At 37.9% G+C, this 24,429-nt stretch overlaps 2 protein-coding genes across 2 annotated transcripts; one reads left to right on the top strand and one right to left on the bottom strand.

The window, feature by feature from the left end:
- Positions 1-48: 48 nt before the first annotated feature.
- LOC131799070 (mitochondrial proton/calcium exchanger protein) lies at positions 49-13,714 on the top strand. The gene is made up of 14 exons (XM_059116745.2): positions 49-219; positions 356-389; positions 1,447-2,185; positions 2,548-2,691; positions 3,291-3,431; positions 4,100-4,303; positions 5,199-5,318; positions 5,718-5,849; positions 6,861-7,007; positions 8,650-8,679; positions 9,670-9,810; positions 10,723-10,880; positions 11,497-11,638; positions 12,535-13,714. Exons 1-14 carry the CDS (start codon positions 195-197, stop codon positions 12,676-12,678), a joined length of 2,301 nt encoding a protein of 766 aa, XP_058972728.2. The 5' UTR covers positions 49-194; the 3' UTR covers positions 12,679-13,714.
- Positions 13,715-14,550: 836 nt separating this feature from the next.
- LOC131799002 (metabotropic glutamate receptor 2-like) lies at positions 14,551-20,567 on the bottom strand. Its single transcript, XM_066158823.1, has 3 exons — positions 20,482-20,567; positions 18,182-18,273; positions 14,551-17,272 (listed from the first exon to the last, which is right to left on the bottom strand). Exons 2-3 carry the CDS (start codon positions 18,261-18,263, stop codon positions 14,706-14,708), a joined length of 2,649 nt encoding a protein of 882 aa, XP_066014920.1. The 5' UTR covers positions 18,264-18,273; positions 20,482-20,567; the 3' UTR covers positions 14,551-14,705.
- Between the last annotated feature and the right edge of the window lie 3,862 nt (positions 20,568-24,429).

Raw genomic sequence — 24,429 nt, 5'->3', positions numbered from 1 at the left:
TGGTCTAATATGGCAAACGCTGACCAGTAACTGTCGTGTAAGCCGGTCTTCGTGTGATTTCCAACATGTGATAAGCCTAAATAGTAATCGATGTCTAGGAAAACACACAAGAAGATAATTTTATAATATTTAGGTTATGTAATTTGTAGATAATCAACTCTGTGATTTTTAGCATTCAAGAAAACAAAACGGCGATGTTGCAGCACTCTTGTAACCTACGTGAGTATGCTGTTGAGTGGTTTTACTGAACTTTTGAATCTGCATGGTCGAATATAAATGTACTGAGCTTATTATTATAACATTTAGACGTTTTTCGTTCGCTTATTGGGATATCTGGATGTATTATTTTCGACAGAACGGCTGTTGTATACTTCTTCTCCACATTATCGGTAAGTGGTAACTTTCGTGACGCAATTGTAGGAACTTATGTCATATGTAAATTATTGAATCTGCAGTTCAAGAAAATTATACAGTCGCCATTAATTTTTAAATCCGAGCTCAGGCATCCACACGTGGAGATTTAGGCATCGGCCATGTTATGTGGTTGATATTCAATGCTGTTTCGGACAGTAACTCCTTTGACGTGATTGCGTGCGTTACATTGCCAAGCTCGAGTCCGATTTGTGTGTTGATCACGATTAATTATTAATCTTTCTGTTAGTTGTTTGTGCGGAGTGTCTCAACAGCATTTGAACCCATGAACTCTAAGAATGTGACCTGGAGAGTTATTTAGTAGCTGAATTATATTCGTAACTGAATACGCTAGATGCTAATGCTAAAACTACTCAAACTAGAAGTTAATCCATGAGTCTATTTTTACTTAATCTGTTAACTAAAAGTTTGGTAACAATTTGTTTGGCTTCCTAACCCCTTCACTCCCATAATCTACATAGTTATTCGCTTAACTGTTTGTCATTCATCGACTATGATTTTAGATCGAAAAATGTGGTGGTTACTCAAACATGGGCTCATTACAAACCAACATAATGACCAGCTCCCAGTAAGCTTGATACTGTAGCTCAGTTGGTAGAGCACTGCACTGTTATTGCGAGGTCATGGGTTCAACTATTATATAGGCCTAAATTTTTTCAGGCTTTATTTTAACAACAGCATAATTAGTGTTCACCACTGTAAAGATCACTTTTATATTCATTCATTAATCTGCAGTTCACCTAAAGTATATGATTTTCATACAATGCCTCCTATGGGAGACCAAGCTACATATTTTGTTGAGATGAATGAGTGAGTGAGTGTGATAATAGAATTCCAGTCTTGACCCGGTATCAGTTACCCCACAGGGAGCAGGGAATGTGGTGGGAGGGGAAGGGTGGAATCATTGCCACAAGATGATAGAATTAACAATCAGGTCTAGGGTGTCAAAGGTTAAGGTTACCAAGTATAAGTGTAGCAATTGTTTGAAGCAATGCTTGTTCCTTTCTGTTTTAGACATGCATATCAGTTGTCCAGTTATGTCGCTTGCCAAAGATATGATCAAGACTCAAAGTGCAAATTACCTTGCCACCGACATTGTAATCATGCTGTTCCATTCAGTCATAGGAGTGTTGTTGGTTTCAAAAGTACTGTTCACAATCAATCTATACCTGGATTGTCAGCTCTTAGTGTAGAATTGAACACTTTAAAGTGTGTACAAAGGGACAGACAGGTACAGAGTAAATGTTTCACTGGTGGACATCATCTACTTGCCTGGATTAAGCCATGTACAAACCAGGCAAATTTGTCTCCTGTGAAAACCACAATCAACAGAACAATGTTTTGTGGAAACGTTTTAAATTTTAAACATACAGGTCTCCTGTGTGGTCATCAAAGACAGACATTCCACACCAGCAGCATAAGTTATGATCCCTCATCTAGCAAAGCAGGTATAACAAAACTGTTGGAAGATGAAGAAAAAAAGTCCAAAGTAGAGGAGGCTGTGGAAGCTATGAAAGAAAAGAAAGAAAAGCTGAAGGAGAAAGCTTTTCAAATGGAATGTAGCCCTGAAGAAATCGAGCCAATAGTTGCTGTATCTCCAGCACCAAAGAAGTCTCTGTGGCAGAGGGTTAAGCAAGAGGCTGTACATTATTATCATGGATTTAAGCTTTTGTATTTTGAAGTTAGAATTGCTGCTCGTAGGTTATGGCAGGTCATGAATGGAAAGGTGTTGTCCAGACGGGAAAGACGTCAGGTAACAAGAGCATGACTAAATTTGTATTAATTAAAAAGAATATTTTGATATTTATCCTTTCATCTACATTTACATGGCTGTATCTCTAACCCAGATTCTGCAAACTTTTGAAACTATTGAAACTTTTAGAAAAACAATTTTAAGGGTGAAAATTTAGTTGAAGCTAACCAAGCTGTTTAAATAATTTTACAAGCAAGGCTTTGTTTAGGGCTGAGCTCAGACTGACTTGTTAGTATTTACATGTACTGTTTGCTGTCTACTAATTTTTTCCGGATTTTTTTTGTTTGTGTGCTTTGTACTAAGTATTTTTGGATTTTTACTGACTTTTGTTTTCATCCTTTTCCATCATTTAAACTTTTTAGTTTCTTCGCACAGTGGCAGATATATTTCGCTTGGTTCCATTTTTGGTATTTATACTGATTCCTTTCATGGAGTTTATGTTACCAGTTGCTGTTTACCTTTTTCCAAACATGCTACCCAGCACATTTGAGGACAAATCCAAGAAGGTTTGAAAATCATACAATTGTTAATTACAGTAGAAACCCACCAACTCAATCTCTGAAGGGAAACCAAAGTAGGGTTGGAGTTAGCAGGAGTTCAAGTTCTTGGGAATGGTGTTGAATTTCAATTATTTTGTTAAGGATTAACAGGGAATCTGGTTTTCATTATTCTTGCTCAGTTCACAGGCATTTTCACACATTCAACAATTAACAATCAGATCTTGGGAGTTAAAGGTTAACCAAGTTTTATGTTAGCAGGGCTTCACTGTACTAATTATCAGAAATAGTAAGTTGTTTTTCCCCATCCTTTTCACCAAATTTACTCCAAGGCAGCCAGCTTTTGTGATTTTAAACAACTACAGGAGTGGTATGTCTTCCCTTTGAGACAGATTGGATAAAAAACAAACTTTAAACTTATGGTCAGCTGATTTGAAGACTATGAAGTTACAGAAAGCATTCTACAGCTCAACATGTCAATACTACCAGCGTCAAATTCTAGATTGATAATTAATGTTTGCCAGTAGCCACTTTCACTAGCCAGTTAGCTTCAGCCCTGCATTTTAATGCTGCAATTGTGTGATGATCCTTCTTTTTTTACTTATCAGGAAGAAAACAAAAAGAAACAGCTTAAAGTGAAAATTCAGATGGCTAAGTTTTTACAAGACACAGTGGAAGAAATGGCTGTGACAGCCAAAGAAAAGAAAACACAAGAGGTTGTGGCTGACTTTGCAAACTTCTTTGAAAAGGTGCAGAAAAAGGGGCATGAAAAAATTTTGAATTGTATTTATTACTACATATAATAGATAAATATTTCCTACTACAAAAACTCTCCCTGATCACTTGATGTGGTTTTATGTTCTTTAAAAGCTGTTAATTTTGATATTTTAGAAAAGTCAATTTTTGAAGAAATTTGAATGTGGTAAACATAATTTATATATACCTAACATAACCATGAAGGAAGAGAAATTTGGTTATCCTGTGACAGACTTAGTAGTGAACCTTTAAATATTCAAGCATTTGTTATCCCTTCTCTAAAACTAACTAAAGGGTGAATGCTTTTAATGAGTATTTACAGTGATTACCACATAAAATGTTTGCTAAGGTTTTTACAAATTCATCAGCCCCTTCACTCCTAAGACAACAGGCCAAAGAGGAATTTCCCTATTTTGTATCAGTACATTTTCAATCTGGAATGTGATGAAAAGAACAAAGAAAAACAATTGAGGGTTAAATTGTTTAATTTAGAAACCAACTTCTCAGAACAATGATAATGAAAAATGTATGTCAGACATTGCTGAGAATTTTCATTCTGATCTTGACATGGAAAGGGTCATAGGAACAACTGCATGTATGTACTAGCCCCCTAGTTTCCCTTGCCTCATTTACATAAATTTGCTTTATGTTTGGATGGCAGATCCGTAGCAGAGGACAACAACCTAGCAATGAAGACATCTTAAGGTTTTCCAAATTGTTTGAGGATCAAATTACATTAGACAACATGAGTCGTGCCCAACTCAAAGCAATCAACAGGCTGTTGATGTTGCCAACCATTGGAACAAACAATTACTTCAGGTTTCGACTGAGGATGAAATTAAGAGAGCTCAGAGCTGATGATTTGGTAGGTTGCTGTAGTTGTAATTTTTATGTACATGTAAGAATGATTATTATAAGGCTAAAAAAAGAAAACATGCCTCAAAAGAAGCACAGAAAAGAAATACCTAAGAAAATTGATATACCGATAATAAACATTTTAATACCTTAACCAGTTATACCTCTCAAAATTTATCATTTTTTGTGTTACTGACAGTAGATTTTAATTTGTGATCAACATTATTTGTCAGAGTCATTATGAATATTATGACCCTGAAGTGCTTATGTCTGTCCAAGAGCTGGAGTTTATTAGAGCATGAGATTAGCCAATCAGAAATTACTTCCTAACATCAAGTTGTGTAACTTTGATGATTACTGAATGCATAATAGGTCTGAGCTTCTGGTAAGAGTCATTATAAATATTCTATAATGAACTTACTGTTAGTGCAAACTTCAATCATTTTTCCTAGCATAATTGTACATTTAATCAAAACTGTAAAAAAGCTTCTTGAAAGGAATTGGTTATTACCAGCCCTATTTGAGCCCTAATAGGACAGTGTATGCATCATGCTAGTAATTGGACAGTTAACACTCATGCCTGTGTAAGTAGACACATCATGAGTGCGCGCTGTTGTCTTGCATTTTGCCCAGTTAACTGTTGTTTTTTTATGAAAAAATATGACCAATGTCTAGTTTCTTTCTCAAATTTTGTCATAGTTTTGATTAATTGGTAACTGGACTTTGTGTTGTCCAATTCTTTTCTGTCTGTGATTAACAAATCAGACTCCCGCTTAGCATTATTTTGTCAGATTTTGTTAATCACTTGTATAATTACAGACAGAATTGGACTCCACTTGGTCCCATTATGGTAACCATTATTTAAAGTGTCTCACCCCAAGTGGTATTATTATCGCAATCCTCAGTTAATCCAAAGAGAAGGTGTGGAAAGCCTTACTGAACAGGAACTGCAGTCAGCTTCCCAAGCTCGTGGAATGAGAGCTATTGGTGTTCCTGCAGCAAGATTAAGGTCTCAACTTAAACAGGTGAATTTTCAGAGGTTGTGAGGTACTTGCAATGTATCATTGTCTTATAATAAGCTGGATGATACACTCAATTTAATTGGTTCTTGCTCGTGATCTATTAAAAGACAAATCTGGACAGCTATGGATGATCTCAGCATCAATAACATGATTGTGCTTCTTTAATTTATTTTACATAAAACGAATAGATTCTATGTTGCCATGTATCTGGTCAGTATTAGATCACAGAGGACATAAAAAAGTGGTTAGAATACCAGTGACACACTTGGTTGGACCAGTTGTGAGCTACTTTTTGATCTACCTACATGTACATGACTGTCTTCATGTATTACTGAAAGTTGCAGTCATTGTCAAAGTTTCATTATTCAATACTGATGTAAAGATGTTGTTCTTTGTACATAGTGGGTTGAACTGCACCTGGTTGAGCAAATTCCAGCATCTCTTTTGCTGATGTCCAGAGCATTGTATCTCCCAGAAAATGTCAGTAAGGTCGATCAGCTCAAAGAAACGTTGTCAAAACTGCCAGAAAACTTGGTAAGCATGTGTTCACTGTCTGATGTTAGGATAAAGACAACTTTATTTCTTGGTAGGCCAATTTGAGCATATCCCCATATCTATATATGGGAGAAGCCTATTAAAAAACTATATAAAAATGTTATGTGCTGCAGTTCTAAAAATACTAGCGAATTAATGTTTTCACGGTTACAATTTTTGACAGTTGTCATGGAGACATGGGAATAAAATGGTAGGATTTTACGGGGGGGGGGGTCATTCTAAGTTGACATTGCCGCTGGCATTTGTGCTTTCTTCTACAATCCATTTCTTTTATTTTACATCAATTTATCTCTGCGTGTATTTCAATTTGATTGTAAGTGGTATGTAATATAATATATAGATCTAGCCAAGCCTAAAAGCGGAGCTCACATATTCATACGTCTCAAGGGCACAACGTCTTGCCCCGGCTAGGACTAGAACCCGGGTCGTCCGACTCGGAGTCCAGTGCACTGATCACTGGACTACTGGACAAAGTCGTGGCATTGGCGTGCCCGCGGTACAATTGACCACGCATGTTAAAAGTAGCACCTTGTACGGTCGTACGGTCGTACATCCAAATTTTTTCGGCTTGATGGGTTACTACTATTTTATATAATTATGGGGCTACGCGAGCTCCGCTATTATTTACAGTTTGTATTTACATACTTTAGTTAAACCTCTCTCCCTTGAGGTTCATGTTCAGTGTTTGGCTCTGCATTCAGGAGGGTTCACTATTTTATGCCCTTTTCTCTTCTTTGTAATCATTCAAAAAGTTTGTAATTGTTGAAATGGAGTTAAAAAATACAAAGTATTTTTTATTATTTACAAGACGGTGGATTAAGATTCGAAGGTTTATAATCACATTCCATGTAATTGTGTATGTGTGGTTTCCTTAACATGATACTCTCATGGTTAATATTTTTAGAATTTTTTGTTTTTGTTTGTTTGATTGTTTTTTTTTATTTATTTTGGTCTGTATAAAAGCTTCCTTTTGAATAACTTTATGTGTAGGTAGAAGAGGCTGAAATTAAAATATGCGAAGTTTCTGGTGAGAAAGTTGACAACAAAGTTCGTTTGGACGTTCTGAAGAATGAGGAGAGAATGATTGCTGAGGAAAATCTAGAACTTATTATAGAGGAAGAGGAGAAAAAGAAGAAGGTATTTACTGTAATGTAAAGGATACATATATTTAACACTTCCACTCCCAAGATCCTCCTTACTGTCTGCCGTTCAATTCTTATGATGTTAGTTCAGAGAATTTGGTATTGAATCAAGTAATAATCCCTTAATCGATATTTTGCTATTCTCGTCACTTGTGTGCTTGATATTGTATTGTTATCATCCAACTGCACAAAGATAAGTAAAAATAACGCGCGAATAGAGTGAAAATTCCCGCGATATTGTACGGTTATTTGGACAGTTGGTTATTTTGTACTGTAAGAAAACCTGTTTAACCAGTCGGCTGCGCGCGCTACGCTTCTCTATCCGCTTTGCTTTTCCCGCCTTCTGAGAAATGAGCAGAAAGACGTAGCAGAAAAAAAAGAAATTGGATAATAAATAACTTTTTAGACGTTTTGGTGCGTAGAATCGCTTAGTATTTTTACTCGTTGTTTATATTTTGACTCGCCTTGCGGGCTCGTCTAAATACGGCACAACTCTTAAAAATACTCAGCGATACTACACGCCAAAACGTCTAATAAGACATCTATACTGTAAAGAGAAACGCTGTTGTTCGCATTTCGACTTACTTTTCGGGCTCGTCAAAATACGGCATAACTCGTAAAAATACTCAGCGATACTACAGACCAAAACGTTTCATAAGGTATTTATATTGTAAGGAGAAACGCTGTCTCGTTTACTTATGGGACTTAAGGGCTAGGGTACCTCTTCTATCAGGAAGAATGTTGACAAAATCTTGAAAAAAAGCAATAATTATCAAGACAATGGTTTATGTTATGTATTGAAGCCAAAGGCTTAGATAGATAATGCAAACCAAGACCTAAAATTTAGAATTCCCGCTATCAAGGAAAACTGATATCAATTGGTGTTTCATTATGCATGCTTGAGTGGCTCTTTGTCTTAAGGAACACTGTATGACTTTACCTTTACATGGGTAATGGTGTTTTTTGTTGATTTTAAGTTACAAAGTAGACGAAGCCCTATACTGAAGCACCCTCGCTGACTCGAACTAAAATCTAGATGTCCGTCATACATTTCCTGCAAGTTAACCCTCGGTAACTGAAAACCCTTGATAATTCGAACCTCTCGCTAACTCGAAGCAGTTTTCGTCTACCTTTTGGTCATTCTCTATATTTTTCTGCCCTCGATAACTCGAACCGCGTCGAACCAATTCGAACCACGTCTGTCAATGCGTGACAAATCACTGAAAACAACTAGTGCACTGCAGTCCAAAACAGTTACGCTACGTTATGGTTTCTGCAGTTATTTAGTGTTCCATTTCACTCAACTTCTGTCTACTTAAATCTGATTAATGTATACTGTATGAATAGGAAAAAAAGTGACCATCGTTTTCCCCTATTTCCAGTCCTTTGTTTTCAACTCTCGATCGTACCTTTTTCAATTTGCTCTTGAAGGTTTGAGTCATCAGGATTCGGCCGAGATCAAATGTTCTGTTTCTGGACCAAACTAACAATTGACGGTTCATATTTATTGATCTTGACCGATACTGGTGATAAAATCCACCAATTTGGGTGGAGGTTACACCCTCAGAAAGTGCTTTATCACAGGTTTATTCACTTCTCAAAGTGTTTCTTCATTTTCATTCTTTTTTGTGCAACAGATCGAAAGTGTTGTTTCTGAGATGTTAGAGGTAAGTACAATTTTGTGTTTGCGAGATAATTGAGTAACCCCAAGACATTTCCTAGGGTTCTTACAAGGAGAATTTGTTCAACAATCAAGAGATTCTTTTGTTGGTGATCATCTCCTTTATTCTCATGACCTTAATGTGTGATTCCGTCAGGGGTGATGTTGTAAGGAGATGTTAGATGTTAGTCACTCTTAGGGGATATAGGGTTAATGATTATAGTGATAGAGCAATTTTCAATTGAGCGTCGAAAGTGATCCGGGATTGGCTAGGTTCTGCTTTTACTTTACTCTGTCATTGGTCCACAAAACTCCTGCCACTTTCTCAACCAATCAAAACTAAACCGCATCATGAGCTGGTCGCGCGCGTTTTCCCGCCCTTTGAGCAGTTTGATTGGATTTAGTTTGAGTTCTCATTGGCTCTCAAAGGTAGTTTCTTTTCTTCTGATTTTCTGTTATGATTACTTTGCTTTTGGCTTTACGACACTTAATCGAAAAGCGCTCTATTAATAGTAATGGTTATAATGATTACCATGATGACGAAAATGGTATGTTCCTCTTAAGAGCTCATATCACCGAAACGCGGTTATTTTAGTTTTTAGCCAATGTTTGGCTCTAAAGCTATTGTTTCAAGATATCCTTTTATGGATATTTGAGATACTAAACAAAGGGCATTGTCTTTGAATTTGACCAGCTTTTCTTGATACGCACGAAATTGTTTTAGAGAGAGAAGCCAGATTTTTAAACAAATGACAGGGTAGTAAATCCAAACCAAATCAAAAACGGATAAGTTTTTTTACTATTGAAAATTTTGTTGGAAAATGTGGAACAACAGCAGAGGAGGTGCACTGATGAATACTGATAATAAATTCACCTGATTGACGGGCTGGTCAACTCCAAGTCTAAAAAAACTGCGCATTAAAACACTTAGAATCGTCGCTATTAGATAGGCAAAGGAAACTCAAATATTTAATTTATGAATTTGGTGAATCGACAGGACAAGGCGCCAGAAATCAAACCGATGCCTGAAGAGGATATTTCTCAAGACGATTGGCTGTCTATCAAAGCAAGTCTTGCTCGGGCCAATGAACGAGAGGAATTAGAGAAGATCAAGGAAGACAGAGAAGAATATCAAGAGGTACATTATACACACTCAACTATCTTTTAGTCGACTTAGTTGTTTAAGAGGGTAATATGGTATTCTCAACTGAGTTGATAACGTAAATTGGCCACCGTAAAGAGTTGCAAAGCTGATGTTTCGAGCGTTAGCCGTTCGTCATTCGCTCTGACGAATGGCTAAAGCTCGAAACGACAGCTTTGAAACTCTTTACGATGACCAATTGACGTTATAAACTCAGTTAATAATACTAAATTTCCTTGTTATACTCTCCCACCGACCCAGCATCATAGTTTCTCTAGAAACTTACCACCTTTATTTATGACTTGTTAAAGAAATTAGCTCATCTAGAGACTTGAACTTGGGACTGATTTAAGTCCGTAATTTTGTACCGGAACAATTTTCTATCCGTTACAAACATAGGCCGAATCATTGTTTTGCGCACTTTCTACCAAAACCAATTGTAACGTTGCTAAGAAACTAGAGTAACCTCGCCGCAGGAATTCAGTGAACACGTGAGGTGATTGACTAGCCAGGTCGGCCCATCTTTTAAGTCGCCGTGCATCTGTTTAGTAATCGATCACAGAGGACGGAGGACGACAAATTGTGGTAAGAACAAAAATGTAACACGAGGCACAGCCGGGTGTATCACTGATATGCTCTTACCATATTTTGACGCTATCTTTGATCTATCACTGTACAGAAGCACGGCAACATGGAATCTATTTGTTTTAGATTATAAGGGAACAAAATGTTGACGTCACGTATGTGTCTGTTCTCTAGTACATTATAAAGGAAAACCATTCAAACTTCGTGTGCTATTCAGCTCAAAATAATAAAAGTGAACAGGTTGTGGAACACACCTCTAGTGTAATTCTTTTTTTGCAGCATGAATTGAAATGTGTATTTTTCCCGGTTTTGCCTGTTCCTTAGGAACTCCGTGAGCTTGAGACTGAAGATGAAAAGCGAGTACTTGAAGAATCACTTGGTTCATCACGGCTCGGTAGGAAGGTGGATGTGATGATTAAAAAGATTGAAGACCGTTTGAAGCAAGTTGAAGATGAAATAGAACAACCACTTGATGCTGATGGGTGAGTTTGCTGGAGACTAAAATTATTGTCCAAAGATATCTACCGACCTGTCCATCAGTCGATATAAATCAATATCAACTAACTCATCAATTGTCTGGTTTTATCAACTAAATTGTTCATGTAAAGAAAAAAGGAAGGGTATTGAAAATTGATTGCCAATGAGGGGGGGGATCGCTAGAATACTGCAGAGCCGTAGAGGGACATCAGGTAAATTTACTGTGACACAACAAAAATCCACTGACCGACCCCTCTCCCCGCGATAGATAATTTCAAGTCGTCCCTTACCTCCCTCTATCAACTCATCGACTAGTTTGGGGATTTCATTGCACTTGGATTATGGAAAAGCTAATGGCTGGAAAAAGTATAAATATTGTTTCAATTGAGCGCCGAGATTCAACCGAAATTGCAACAAATCTGCATTGCTAAGCGCTGTCATCGAGTCTCCAGTTTCGAGTTTCTATGAGAACACTCGAAGAATTACTTATTAGTGCGTTGTGATATTTAACATGCTGTTCTGATTGGCTGCATGGTTGGCTTGGCTCTGGGCTTTAGCTACGAAGTTGAAAAAATCTTCCATTTACTGTGGCATGAATCTTTTTCCTTCTTTTTTTTTCAGCGATGGGAAAATTAGTTTACAAGAGATGATCTCGGCGGTACAGAGATTGAAGGACGCTCCAAGTGAAGCTAAATGTCAGAGAATAGCCGAAATGCTCGACGAAGATCATGACGGCGCCCTTGACTTAGTGGACGTGGGCACGGTCAGTAAGAATTGTTGAAATGAAATGTGTACACGATTATAGATAACCAATTGGGAGGAGAAGGGACTGGCCAGAAGTGACGGTAACCTGCGTAGTTTGCGTATTTGTGTGCGCTAAAGCGGGTAGCAACGAAGCCGCGAGAGCCTTGGGACGGAAGATAGTTTTGCTTTGCAGCTGACCGCTTAGCGCACACAAAACCGCAATGCGCGCGCGAAACCGCCTGCCAGGAAAGATATAAGTGAAGGGTCATAGCATGTGGGTTATTATTTGAGGTTTCGTTCTGCGTGGGTTGTTTATTCATTCATTTACTTATTTATTTATTTATTTATTTGTTTATTTTTACACCATTGGAGTTATAGCGATGACTGTTAAGGTGCTAGTCTTGAATAAAGTATTGATCAAAGAAAGAACCCATCTTGCCAACTTCTCTTTCGCTAGATCATTTGGCGCGAGATTATGCTCGGAAATTGGTTGCGATCAAAATCTGTTCTGGTTAGCAAAGATTTTTCTGAGGCCGAGGCTCGAGGAAAACTGTGAGCTGCGGGTAGTGGATGAATAAATGGCAAGTGACAAAATGTGGAGACATATAACTAGCTTACCATAAAATGCGTTGGCTGGGCAGAGTTCTTTGGCCCGTTTTCATAAAGAGACACGTCACGTCCTCTTCTAGACGTCTTGAATTTAATTTGATTCAAATCTTTTTTATGGTATCAGACAAAAAGTTTTTTAACTTTGTAAAACTCACTCCTAGTTTTAGCTGTGGCCCATTCGGTATTGTGGTGGATCTAGACCCTCTAAGCGAAAAGTTTCTCTGGTTTTTGATACTTTTCCTGTGCGTGAACTTTACTTTGATTTTTTATCCAAGTAACCGGCGTGCTGTCATGTTCTTTGTGCAGGTTGCTGAACTGTTGTCCCTGGAAGATGTGGATCTTACTCCGGATCAAATCAAAGATATTATCGTTTTACTTGAGAAAGAAAACAAGCTGCGCAAAGTAGAGGATGAGGAGCAGTCACAAAAAATCACAGAGAGAGCTGATTAACAAAGTTCGCTCCTTTACTAACTCGATACTCTTGCAGTTTTTAGTTCTTCTAGTTGTTTTGATTTGTGGCATTTTTGAAAGCATAAACGTGAAGGGTCATACTCATTTGTACATTCAAGTATTCATTTTAAAGTTGTTCGCTTATTTGTATTAGTAATCTGACCTTGGTCATACGATGTAGAATCAGTAGGATGTTTGCCATTGTATTCAAGGTTCAAAGTATGAAATTGTAAAGGCAAACGCTCGACGAAATACAGGTATGTACCAAAACCAACATTGCAACCAGATGCTGAATGTATTGAAATTTTTTTATATGGGAAAAAAGGATCCAGTTAGGACATGGAGAAGCATTTTAATCGACCTAACTCGTATTATCGGAGGAATGACAGTCTGAAAGTGTTTATACCTAAGATATTTGTTTGATTCCCGGTATAAAACAAACCCCAAGTCATAGACTGTCTATTGTTTTCAACCATGAAGTCGTATTTTCTCGGCTGAAACAGCACACAGTCAAATGTAATTTTCTTAAGATTAGCAAAGAAAGGGTGGTTACGTAGGTGCTGGTGAGGATTTCCAGAACAGATTGGCGTTCGTTGTGTCTTGTGTTTCAATCTGGAGAGAGATCTCTACACTTGTGAGTCGCTTTTATAACCCTCTGACTCCTAGAAGTGATTCACATGGAACTTCTTCCTTCAAATATCCATACGTGATCAATCGAAAAGGTAATAGGAATACTCAGACTTATCAGGTAGAAGTTGTTTCTCTTGATCTAACACCAAATTCTTGTAACTTATTTACATAGAAATGTAAAAGAAACTAGAGGGGAGAATTAACTATCAGATCATGGGAGTTAAAGGGTCAAGGTTAACTCTGATTTTGGAGAAATTTGTAATTTTAAAATTAATTTGAGGTTTTACCAAATGACTGTATATCATCATGTATCCACTCTATCTCCGATTGAGAAAGTCGAGTGACGAAAACATTGTGGCGTAATTAATGAAATAGCTATGAAAGAATACAATAAAAATGAGGAATTAATGCCTGAAAATGCTGAGAATGCTTTTGTTGTTTTAATGCGATAAGAAACATGATAGAAAACTTAGTGCCCATGTGACGGTTTCCGTTGTCAAACAATGAATTTGTTTAAGCCTTTGCTGATAGAGGTTTCAACACATTTTCCATAAGCGGCTGCCGATGGTGGAATGGGAGACACGAGAGCTTGCGAGCAGGCTGAATAGGCAGCGGTAATAGGTCTTATAGGCGGTTGTAGACCACTGGTAAGCGGTTTTTATTAAAACCCATGCCCGCCAGCCTCCTGTCTGAGATGATGATAACCATTGTGACATTTGCTCTTGGACACTCTGCACCTATATTTCCTTGTTCAATAAGTGAGCACAAGTGAACTGTCACCGGGAACTCACGAAGCATTAAAAAGTAACCAACAGTGGACTAATACCACATCCGAGGGGAATAGTAGTCTTCTTTACTGGTCCCTTCATGATAAATTATGCTGGATATGGGGGGCAAGTTTCTAAAGAAACTGTGATGCTGCGTCGGCGGGAGAGTTAAACAAGGTAATTTAGTATTATCAAATGAGTCGATGACGTTAATTGGCCACCGTAAAGAGTTTCAAAGCTGACGTATCGCGCGTTAGCCCTTACTTTTCATTCGTTTTGACGAAGGGCTTACGCTCGAAACGTCAGCTTTGAAACTCTTTACGCTGGCTAATTTATGTTATCAACTCAGCGTATAATACTAAATGATCTTGGATATAGTTCAGTAACTGCAGGCGGCGTCTGTCAGGTTTTTACGGGAATACGATGGTGGTAACTGCAGGGCATGCAACACTAAAAAATCGACTGGCACCTGACTCTTCTCGGTGAAGCCAAAGTTCCAACCTCATTTCGACATGCGAGATTAACTAAGAGGCCTCTTGCAACGACATTTTATTGGTCAGACAATGAACAAACACGTTAAAAAATTGCTGACATGGCCATTTTAGGTAAATTGGATGTGCTTGTTGCAGTTTATTTAACTGTGAGGAACCGAGATGAAACGTCTTTGTTTACCGCTGTATCCATCTCAAAAGAAATACTCCTTGGCAACTGAGCGCCCGCACACGGGTTACTGCTTAGCTTGCGGTTGGTTGTGTTATTCGTTGTAACTGTGGTGCTATATTCAGCAACACTAGGGTTTTTCCCATTTGTAAAGAAGAGTATAACAACTTTGGGAACCAAAAGTCCACACAGTGTTATGGATCCGATCGCAATGAGGGTCCCGGATGTTAAATAAACTCTTACGTAAGGACTGGACGTATTAAGGTAACTTGGAAAGAAGACTATCCACACAGAACACGTTAAATACATGCTGATGCCAATGTACTTGGCTTCGTTGAAATTTCTGGGGAAATTTCTCGTTTTAAACGCAAATATAGTGCACAGGAGCATAAGAAGAGAGTTGTAGCAAATATTGACTACCAAGGTATATTCGTTCACTGCACAATGCAAGATGACAGTCCCCTCAGAGGGATACACCTCTTCAGCCTCGGGGACTTCTGAGAAGTGCCACAGAGTGGTTAGCAACAGCTGTACTGCTATCAGCCCCATGGAGATGAGGACCTGGGAACCTGGGCGGGTGAGTGAAGGCCGGGTTACTGAGCTTTTGGCGCTTTTGAAGATGCGGTAAATACGAATTGTTTTCATAAGCACGGGAGCATAGCACGTTGTGAAACATATACTTCCCAGAAAACGTCGCGCGCTGCATATCGTGTCTGTCGGTTTGCCCAGGAAAGTGAGCGGTGTTATGTAACAGAGTATGATTCCCATGAACACGATGGCACTTAATTCCCTCCCAGCAGCTTTGATATAAGGGTGACTTCTGTGTTTGATGTACTGAACCGCTGTCCCAATTTCACAAAGCACTCCTATGACAACGAAGATGACAACGGATATCGCGGGCGCACTTGACCACTCTGGGTACAAAACTGGTATTTTTGTGCAAATGGACAAGCTGTTGATGGATGAGTAGCCAAGTGGACATGATTTACAGGTTTCATTTTTGATAATTTCATTGGGTTTACAATCAATACAGTCCCAGCAGCACTTGGGAGCTCGACTTCTCGGTTTGCGAATTTGGGAATCATTGCAAGGCTTGCTACAAAAGGAACTCGGAGGATGAGATTTGTCTCTTCCCCAGTCTATAAGCGATTCGTTTAATTTCAGTATTCCTTGGACTTGTTTCCTCGCTATAAGCCTTCCTTGCCAATTACCAACATTAGAGTACTTCCACTTACCATCAGTCCCTCTATGAAAGTTTTTAATGTCATAAACTCCGTCTATTTCTTGATTCTGATTGAAACGAACGGTAAAGTTTAATGCCGAGTCTGAGAAACTCACATTTCTTAAGAAATCAAGAAATTTCTCTCTTCGAAAGTTTCTGGTCATGTTTTGACACAGCCCTACCACCCCTGGACAGTAGACCTGTTGCAGATTATGCAAAGCATGCGCCATGGCGTAAACCGCATTGATAACCACTCGAACGGGCGCCATTTCCATGTCAGCAGGAAGCCTTTCTACGTTTCCACAACTTCTAGACATCTGTGGATTGTTTTCTCTCTTACCTGGAATGTTGCACTTCATAACTGCTTCCCAAAACTCTTCAAACCAGGGATTAAACTTGTTGTCACCCAGTGCTAAATTCTTGAAGTGTCTGTCGAATCGATGGACTTTTCCCTCGAGGTGATTAACAGTTAAAGAGCCATCAGCCTCCTCTTCCCTTCCTTCTGTTACGTCAACACGATTGCTCCAACCATTGCTCCCTACCCAGGTAAACTGTTTCGCTCCAGCCTCTTTAGCAGCGCGAAGCAAGTCAGCCGAGTCGGCCTGAGTGGTAAATAACACAACACTATTGACTGTATTGGAGTTTTCCTTCCTTTTCCTAAGGAAGTTGTTAATCACCTTTTTAAAGGCATCATGGTCGGGTAGAATTGGGAGTTGGGTGGAATGCGCAACACAAATCCCTGCTGCTTCGGCAGCTTTTTCTAATTCAGCCATCCCTTTCTGCCCGTAATTTCCATAAGAGTTGACAGTGAATATGTAATCCCAGTTTTGTCTCTTTAGAACATCCACCAAGGCGTAAGCTTGAAAGGAGTCAGGCGGTACGGTGCGAAAAAAGTAACTGTAAATCTCTTTGTTGCTTAAATCCGCGCTGGTTGATCCATAACTGACCTGGGGGATGTTAAAGACACGCAGTAAATTTGCCACTGCAATGGAAACATCACTGACAAAAGGACCGATGACACCTGCCAAGGGTGGACCATGGTCAACGAGGGTATATTTTATGATGTCTTTAGCGCGATCGGCACCAATCGTCTGACTTCGGCAAGTGTCGTAGATCTTCGCCCCAAGACTAATGTTCGGGAGAAGGTTTGGATCGTTATTGATTTCCTCAATGGCAAACAGCATGGCAGTTAAGTATTGAAATCCTGGTTGAGGGTCGATGTCACCACACGCATTTTCCGTTTGTTTACTTCTGCGATGAATTGGGAAAAGTCCTCCAAGTATTATGTCACCTTTCAGCTCAATAGTCTTAGTCTCTGAAGGTGAAAAATAATTAGATTTGATTAAAACTGCGCTATGGTCAACTTGGCTGTCAGTTGGTTCATTGTGGCTCATCGGGAGAGCATCGGAGCGCGAAATCCTAAGGTTTGAGGTTCGATTTTCAATAGGGACTCAGAATTTTTCCTTGTCCTACGCTCATGACAAAGCAAAAACACATCAGCTGAATTCACACATCATTTTTCTTAATATATTGCCACAATTTTGCACGAATTCTAAGTCATTCGTAACGCATAAGTTCTGATTGGTTGATAAAAATATGTTAGTTTATACGCGATTACATCACCCATCACTTTCTCTAAAAGTTCTCTCTATTTTCAAAATGAATCCATGATACAATTTTTAAACGGCTAATCCCTAGAACTAGTCCCTAACAGAACTCTTTTCTCCGTAACTGCTCTGATGAAGAACTAATAGAAGTCGCACGGAATGTCAACGTGAAAAACCTTTGCCACATAAGATCGGTCATTTCTAGGCCCCACTAAGATTTCCGAAAACAAGGGTGATAAACTCGATGGGGCTACCTCGGGAAAATTGGTTCAGTCTCTTACTTGATCTTCTCCAAGGTATTACTAACATATTTTTGCCAACAGATACTCGTCAGTTACAACCAAGCATTTATATTAAGTACTGAAAACGAGTTTTATCTGGACAATTGGAATACGTATTCTGGTTATTTTAAGGAAAACGGTGGACGGGAACACAAAGAGCTTCTAGCAACTGAGTTAAGGATCCATAAATGCCTTTATTTATAGACTCTGAGCTTGATCTCCTCAGTATTAAACCATCTCTTACAAATTGATTATTAGAGCCAATATGCGTCCCTGTATTGTCTTGAAGTTAGTCTACAATCAAACAACTTACACTAAGACGGACCATTGATTTACCTTGTTCGACTGAAATTACTGACCAGTAGCACTGTATCGCAAGTCCTGAAAAATAGAGGAAGAGCCTGGTAACCAGTTGCATGGTTCAAAACCTGAAAATAAAAAAAAGGCTTTCAAAAGGATTATAACTTGGATATCTCCAATGACGCACGCTGAAAAAGGCTTACTACTTGACCTACCTCCAAAAAGACTCACTTTTTGGTTAGTAGAGGATAAAATTAAATAATGGTGCTTGAACCAAGTGGAGTCCAATTCGGTCTGTAATCATACGAGTGATTAACAAAATCGGACTGTCGCGAAGCGAGATTCCGATTTGTTAATTACGAGTATGATTATAGACAGAATTGGACGACAATAAGTCCTGTTATCAATGAATTAAAACTTAATTTGCGAAAGAAACTAGATATCGGTCATACGTCTTCATAAAAAAAAAACTGTCAACTCAGCAAAATGCGAGACAACAGCTCCAATCGGGCTAGTGATAGCCAATAACGTTCGTGAATTTTTTTTATAATTTTGCTTACATGCGAATTAGTGATCTTCCTTCGATACAAACTGAGATTTCTATTTGATGATCGTGGCTGTTCTGAATCTCCTTAAAATTTGCTGAGTTTTAAGAACAGTGGTGTATATTTGCTTTACCCCTAACAAGAAGTCAATGCAAAGTCAGGTACATCATAGAAATGTTCGAAAAATCTTATACCTCTCCGATTTTAGAATGCGTCTGATATCAACCTGATGTTAAAAGGGGAAAAAAATCTTCCCTCAAAAGTAACTAAAACAAAGCTAAGCAAAAAGAAAATAAACTCGCGCAAACGTGTTGTGTTAATGAACGTTTCCTTGTACGTGCCTTTTTCAGTTTCAAGAGTCTTTCTCAGGATGTAAGGATATTTCGATAAAGCAACAACTTCACAGTTATGTTTGTACATAAAGATTTGCAATATACCATCCAAACATGTCTCCAATTTCCTATCAATCATTGTTTAATCAGCCTGAGAAACTCTACTGTTACTCAGTTTAAACAGCTGAATATTGTGCGTATGTATTTCATAATTATTTTTCATGACTCTCGCCTAATTATACTTTCTTGTCAATAATCTTTGAATTCTATTCACTTTCAAAAATCATCAGATTAGTCTTGGAAGACCAGGGACCATTCTTTTGGTTACGAGGCACGGCAAAAAAACATGCGTTCATTGTTAATTTTCCGAAATGGTGAATGACTGACAAATTCAACATTAAACTGACGTTTTCCGATATCGGAAAACGTGCGGCAAATTCATTGTTCACCCTTAGTAAAACTCAGGAAAAACACGAAGTTCATCGCAAGTTATCCAGCACCAGGAAAAAAAATGTTTTAGAGGAAAAAAAATATTCTAAGTGTCACAATAATTTTTCTGGTGATACTTTTATCTGACCCAATAAATTCTGTTTTCGAGGGAATAAAATACGACCGTTTTAAGGCTTTTTTTCGGCGTTTATAAGCGCTAAATGACTTCTGACATCTACAAACAAAGTTATTCATTCGTTTTCATCAATTAAAAGCTCTGATTTTCGTTTGGTGCATGAGTAAAGTGAGGCAGAGTTCCATGAAATTGCACTAAGGTTAGCGCATTTGGAAGTTTAATACATGTAATCAGATTTGAAATTTATTATAGACCTTAGAATGAGCTCTAACAGCTATTTTGTTAGGCTTAGGGTTAATTGTTCCTCGTTCAGTTTGAAAAAAATATATTGAAAGTTTTAATCTCCGGTTAAACCATATTCCATTACTAAACAGCATTTAATTTTTTTTTCTCGTAACAGTGCTAATCAGCGAGTCTTTGAACTTGTAAAAAAATAACTGGTTGCACTTTCTCGACCCGCCCGATATCAAGGTGATATCACTGATGTTTCAGTAGACAAGCAGTGAAAACACTGCATACGCAGCTCATATCTACCTCGTTCCCGTCGAGTGAAATTAAAACAGGTCCTTTAGATATGACTGAAACTTACGAGAACCATCAAAAACTCGAAATACGAGTGCTGAAATTTGAGCTAGGTCTTTGAATAATAAACGACGTTTCAGCTATTTTTGAATGAAGGCAGGATATCACAGACAACACCATGTCATTCTCTGGCGGACTTCGCTAATTATTCACGTAGTGCACTTTGTTAAAAGTTATCTTCACATTCTAAAACACCCCCGAGAAATTATTCATTGAACCAAAATAAGCTTATAGGAGATTTTTTCTAGAACGAGATATCGAGCGATATTTTCCACACCAAGAAATAGATACTTATTAGACCTATCAACCTACCTCAGTTCTGGTGTTATAATCTGAAAATTCCTTTTGTTACTCGAGGTTGTTTGTAAGATTTTGGCCTTCAGTTTGCAAAAGCGTTTCAGTTTCCCAACAACTTTAGTTCATAAATTTGTATACTTTCTTCCAGAAAAAGACACTGAACTCGACTGATTTCACACACACCGCCTTGATTTGAATTTGAAACTTGACATCGGCTCGTTTAAATGATATTTTGCGACGTTTGATCAGTGCAGCTGGCTATTTGATCTATAGAATTTTGATTTCAACTTTAATTATCCCGATCGGAAAAATAATATTTTATAATGAATTGCTCACCTTAAAGCTGAAATTGTCAGTACATGCCACCATTTTCGATGAATGTCAGGGGAAAATAATTTCTAAACAAAGAACTACTGGCGAATTACATACGGCGACGCCGAGCGAAATGGTTGAAGATAATAAAGTGGTAAGTTAAGATTAGAGAACATGTAACCTTAGCTAGATTGAAAACACATCGTTTTAAAATTCTAAATGTTTTTCTACACCGTGATAACGCGGCTCTTCGCATGCGGAATGAAACAAAATCACTCTTTACGAAGTTACTCTTAGCTAAAGATCATCAGAATTACTGAAAACTCTTGTCGAGTTTTCGTATCAGTATCAAGTAATGTAGAACAATCTAGCTGAGTGTTTCTTCAGAATGCCTAATGGATGCTAGCGAGGCGAGTGAAATTGCCAAAAATGAGGAATTTGCTGAATCGTATCACATGAGTTGTGGAAATATTATGAAATAATTGACATAGTACGAGCCTGATTGGTCAAAAAACCTATCATTTATTGCACAGGTCAACCCATAGTTATTTCATCGGAAAGTTTGTAAATTACTCGCCTCCGGCTCGGGATTAACATACTTTTTTCGTGTTCTCCTAACACCCTGCGCGGATTATTACGCCAGTAAACCGATAGAAAGTGTAGCCTATTGCTTAAATTATTGACTAACGGACTAAGCTAATCTGGAACAGCTCAGGGTTAGGAAGGTCTTTTCTTGCAGTGTAATTAATCCGTGAATGAGAGTAGGTGAATTATCTCCATCTCCACGCTCTGCTGGAAAACTGAGTGTGATTACGTGGAGTGAGAGAATCTTCTAAGAGGTTACTGATAAAGCACTTATGAAATCAGCGCGAAAAAATGCCCTCCAAGCTGAGAAGGCTTCCATGTTGTTACATAATTTGCTCAACCTTTGGAAAGTGAAAATATAAAACTGGACTAGACTATGAAAAGACAGGAGAATTTTATGAGAGACTACGTACAGAATGTATGTTGCGATAGACACAATGGAATAAAAAATGGCTGGACTTTTAAATTAAACAAAAAAAAACCAACACAACAATCCGCGGCCTATATAAGACGCGAATTCGAACTCACCGTATAAAAGATACATTTCTGATTTTACAAGCTTTGCGTGGCATATGTAATAAGCTACGGCTTATGCGTAAGAAGAGAATTTTAAGCACTATGCCTTATGGTGTTTTATACTTTTGTTCTTTAGAAACAAAACAAAAATAGAAAAGTTGGTTAGAATGATTTAGGCTAACAGTCACTGTGTTTCAGCCGCAAAATCGAGAAAAATTCAAGAGTACGGTATCAATAATTAGGTAAAATTGAGGATATTGCATTGTCTGTTGCTATTGAAATTAGTTCCCCTGTTTCTCGGATTTGGCGGAAAAGCTTTCTAGCGGTGTAGTTCTCGCCATTTTCAAAAATGTGTCCGGTATCAAAACCAAACTAACTCACCCAAAGGTAATGAATATACTCTGCGGAGCAATTGAACTTAAGTAAATGCATCATTAAAAAATTGCCATCTCTTTTAAACCGTTGACTTTTGAATATTCCGCCTCTTGTTAAAATTAATATTTAAAACTCTTTCAGCTTCACATCTCGAATCAAAACAATACAGCCAAAAATCCAGTATGCCCTTACCTTTTCAATTTGAGAGCCGGCTTGTTTCGTTTCGTTCCCTTGAGCAATATTTTCAAAAGATTCAGAGGAGAGAAATTGCGAACGCACTTATAAATCTGCTTTGTCGCACCATCACGACATGTCAGATGATTTTTCCTCAACAATATTTCTGTTGTGCTCGTCGTAAAAGCTTTTAATTTATCTCATTTCAGGTGTGCACAGCAAGACGTCTTTGGAAACCGAAAAGGTAGAAAGCACTCCACGACATGTAAGCATGTGAAAATCAATTTTCAAGTTTCCATTTACGGACTAATGCATTGTGCAGTGAAACGCTTCGTAGTTACTACCAACGTGCAAACAATAAAAACACTCTTTCTTGGGCGAAGTATGTTAGGTCAATTTCTAACACTCTTTAACAGTTGACACTTCCTTTACCTCTACTCAGGGTCTAGCTCGGTTCCCTAGGACAGTGTTAGTCACCAGCTTATAAAAACGACGGTTATTAGGCCGTCAATCCTTGACCAACGTCATTATTTCTCACTTAACTAGCGAATCATGTTAAGTTACGTGAAACAGATCCCGCATACCAAGTATGTACCCTCGGGATGTTGACCCTTTTAAAACGACTTTCTACCACAAATTTCATACTCTTGAGGTTAAGATGGGGCGAAACAGAAACCAGATTGGAAATACAAAAATTATAGACCATTGACGAAATTAGAATTACTTTCAAAAAGATGTCTAAAGAGCAAAATAACCTTTGTAGACTGTTACATAACAACAGAATAAACAGAGAATTCGAAGAAGAAAGGGTGTATTCAAGGTACCGCCCCCAAAAGAGCTACCTGCTGTTCATTTGAGTTAACTGATAACAAACTAAGTGCGGAGGATGAAAAGAACAAGTAGTTTACAACTTTGGTCGCCTTCAAAAAAGGGATGTTGAAAGTGTTAAATTAAAAATTTAGAATAAATTACTCTAATTACAAAGGAAGACCGCAAAAGAAATAGGAAATGATCATCTAGCTTATAATATATTTGTACTGAATGGTTTGTGTTCATATACTATTTAAATTAATTTTCCAACACTTGAATAAGTTAAAAATGCATATACGGAAAATTCTTGCTTGATGATAATTCTGTCTTTTAACCAGTGCTTCCAATTGGTTTAACAACCTAAAAGTAAGGTCCCCAATACTCGGCGGGAAATTTTTTAAAATCTTTATTTTGAAGTGACTTTTTCAAGCACAGCAAGTACTTTTGATATTGCGATTAATTCTTTTGAATACATTTCTCTTTGACAGCTTGTTTTGGCAGAAATGTTTTGCAAAAGAGAAATTGAAAATGCGTGTTACTTTTATTCATTGCATATTCGTTTATGTAGCAAAGAGCTTCCCTACAGGTTTGGGAAGAACTTTTGAGGTTGAATTAGTTTCTGCTCCTTGCACGCATGCGTCAACCCTCTACGCCTAACATCAGTGTTCATATTCTCCATACTGTTCTCTGTAAATTTATTAAGGTGCTGACGAGGAGAATTTATTGGTGATTATTTTCTTTATTCTCATGACATTGATGTGTCATTCAGTGGTGAGAAATTAGATGCTAGTCACTCCAATTAGGGGTCAACCCTTTTATTCCCATGGGTGACCAAGAAAGGAGACTAATACCATATCGAGCGGACAGGCGATGAGAAGAACAATATCAATCAAAATATCACATAGGGAATTATTTGTTGATCCAATACCAAATTCTCCGAATACGTATCATAAGAATTGTATGGCAGACAATAAGGAGAACTATTAGCAAGATCTTGGGAGTGAAAAGATTAGAGCATTGAAAAAGATGGAAGAATAATTCTGATACCCCAAATAAAATTAAATGTTCATGGCTCCATCCTAATCTTTTGGTTTAACTGTAAAATATTGCTAGTTTTCACCTGCCAAATAAAGTTAATCCAAAAAGGCAGAAAGCAGAAGCGTCAACATTAAAGGACAAGAGAGCAGTAAA

This window comes from Pocillopora verrucosa, chromosome 1, assembly GCF_036669915.1.
Source record: "Pocillopora verrucosa isolate sample1 chromosome 1, ASM3666991v2, whole genome shotgun sequence".
In the NCBI taxonomy this organism is placed as follows: Eukaryota; Metazoa; Cnidaria; class Anthozoa; order Scleractinia; family Pocilloporidae; genus Pocillopora; species Pocillopora verrucosa.
This window is presented reverse-complemented; position numbering and strand designations above follow the sequence as displayed.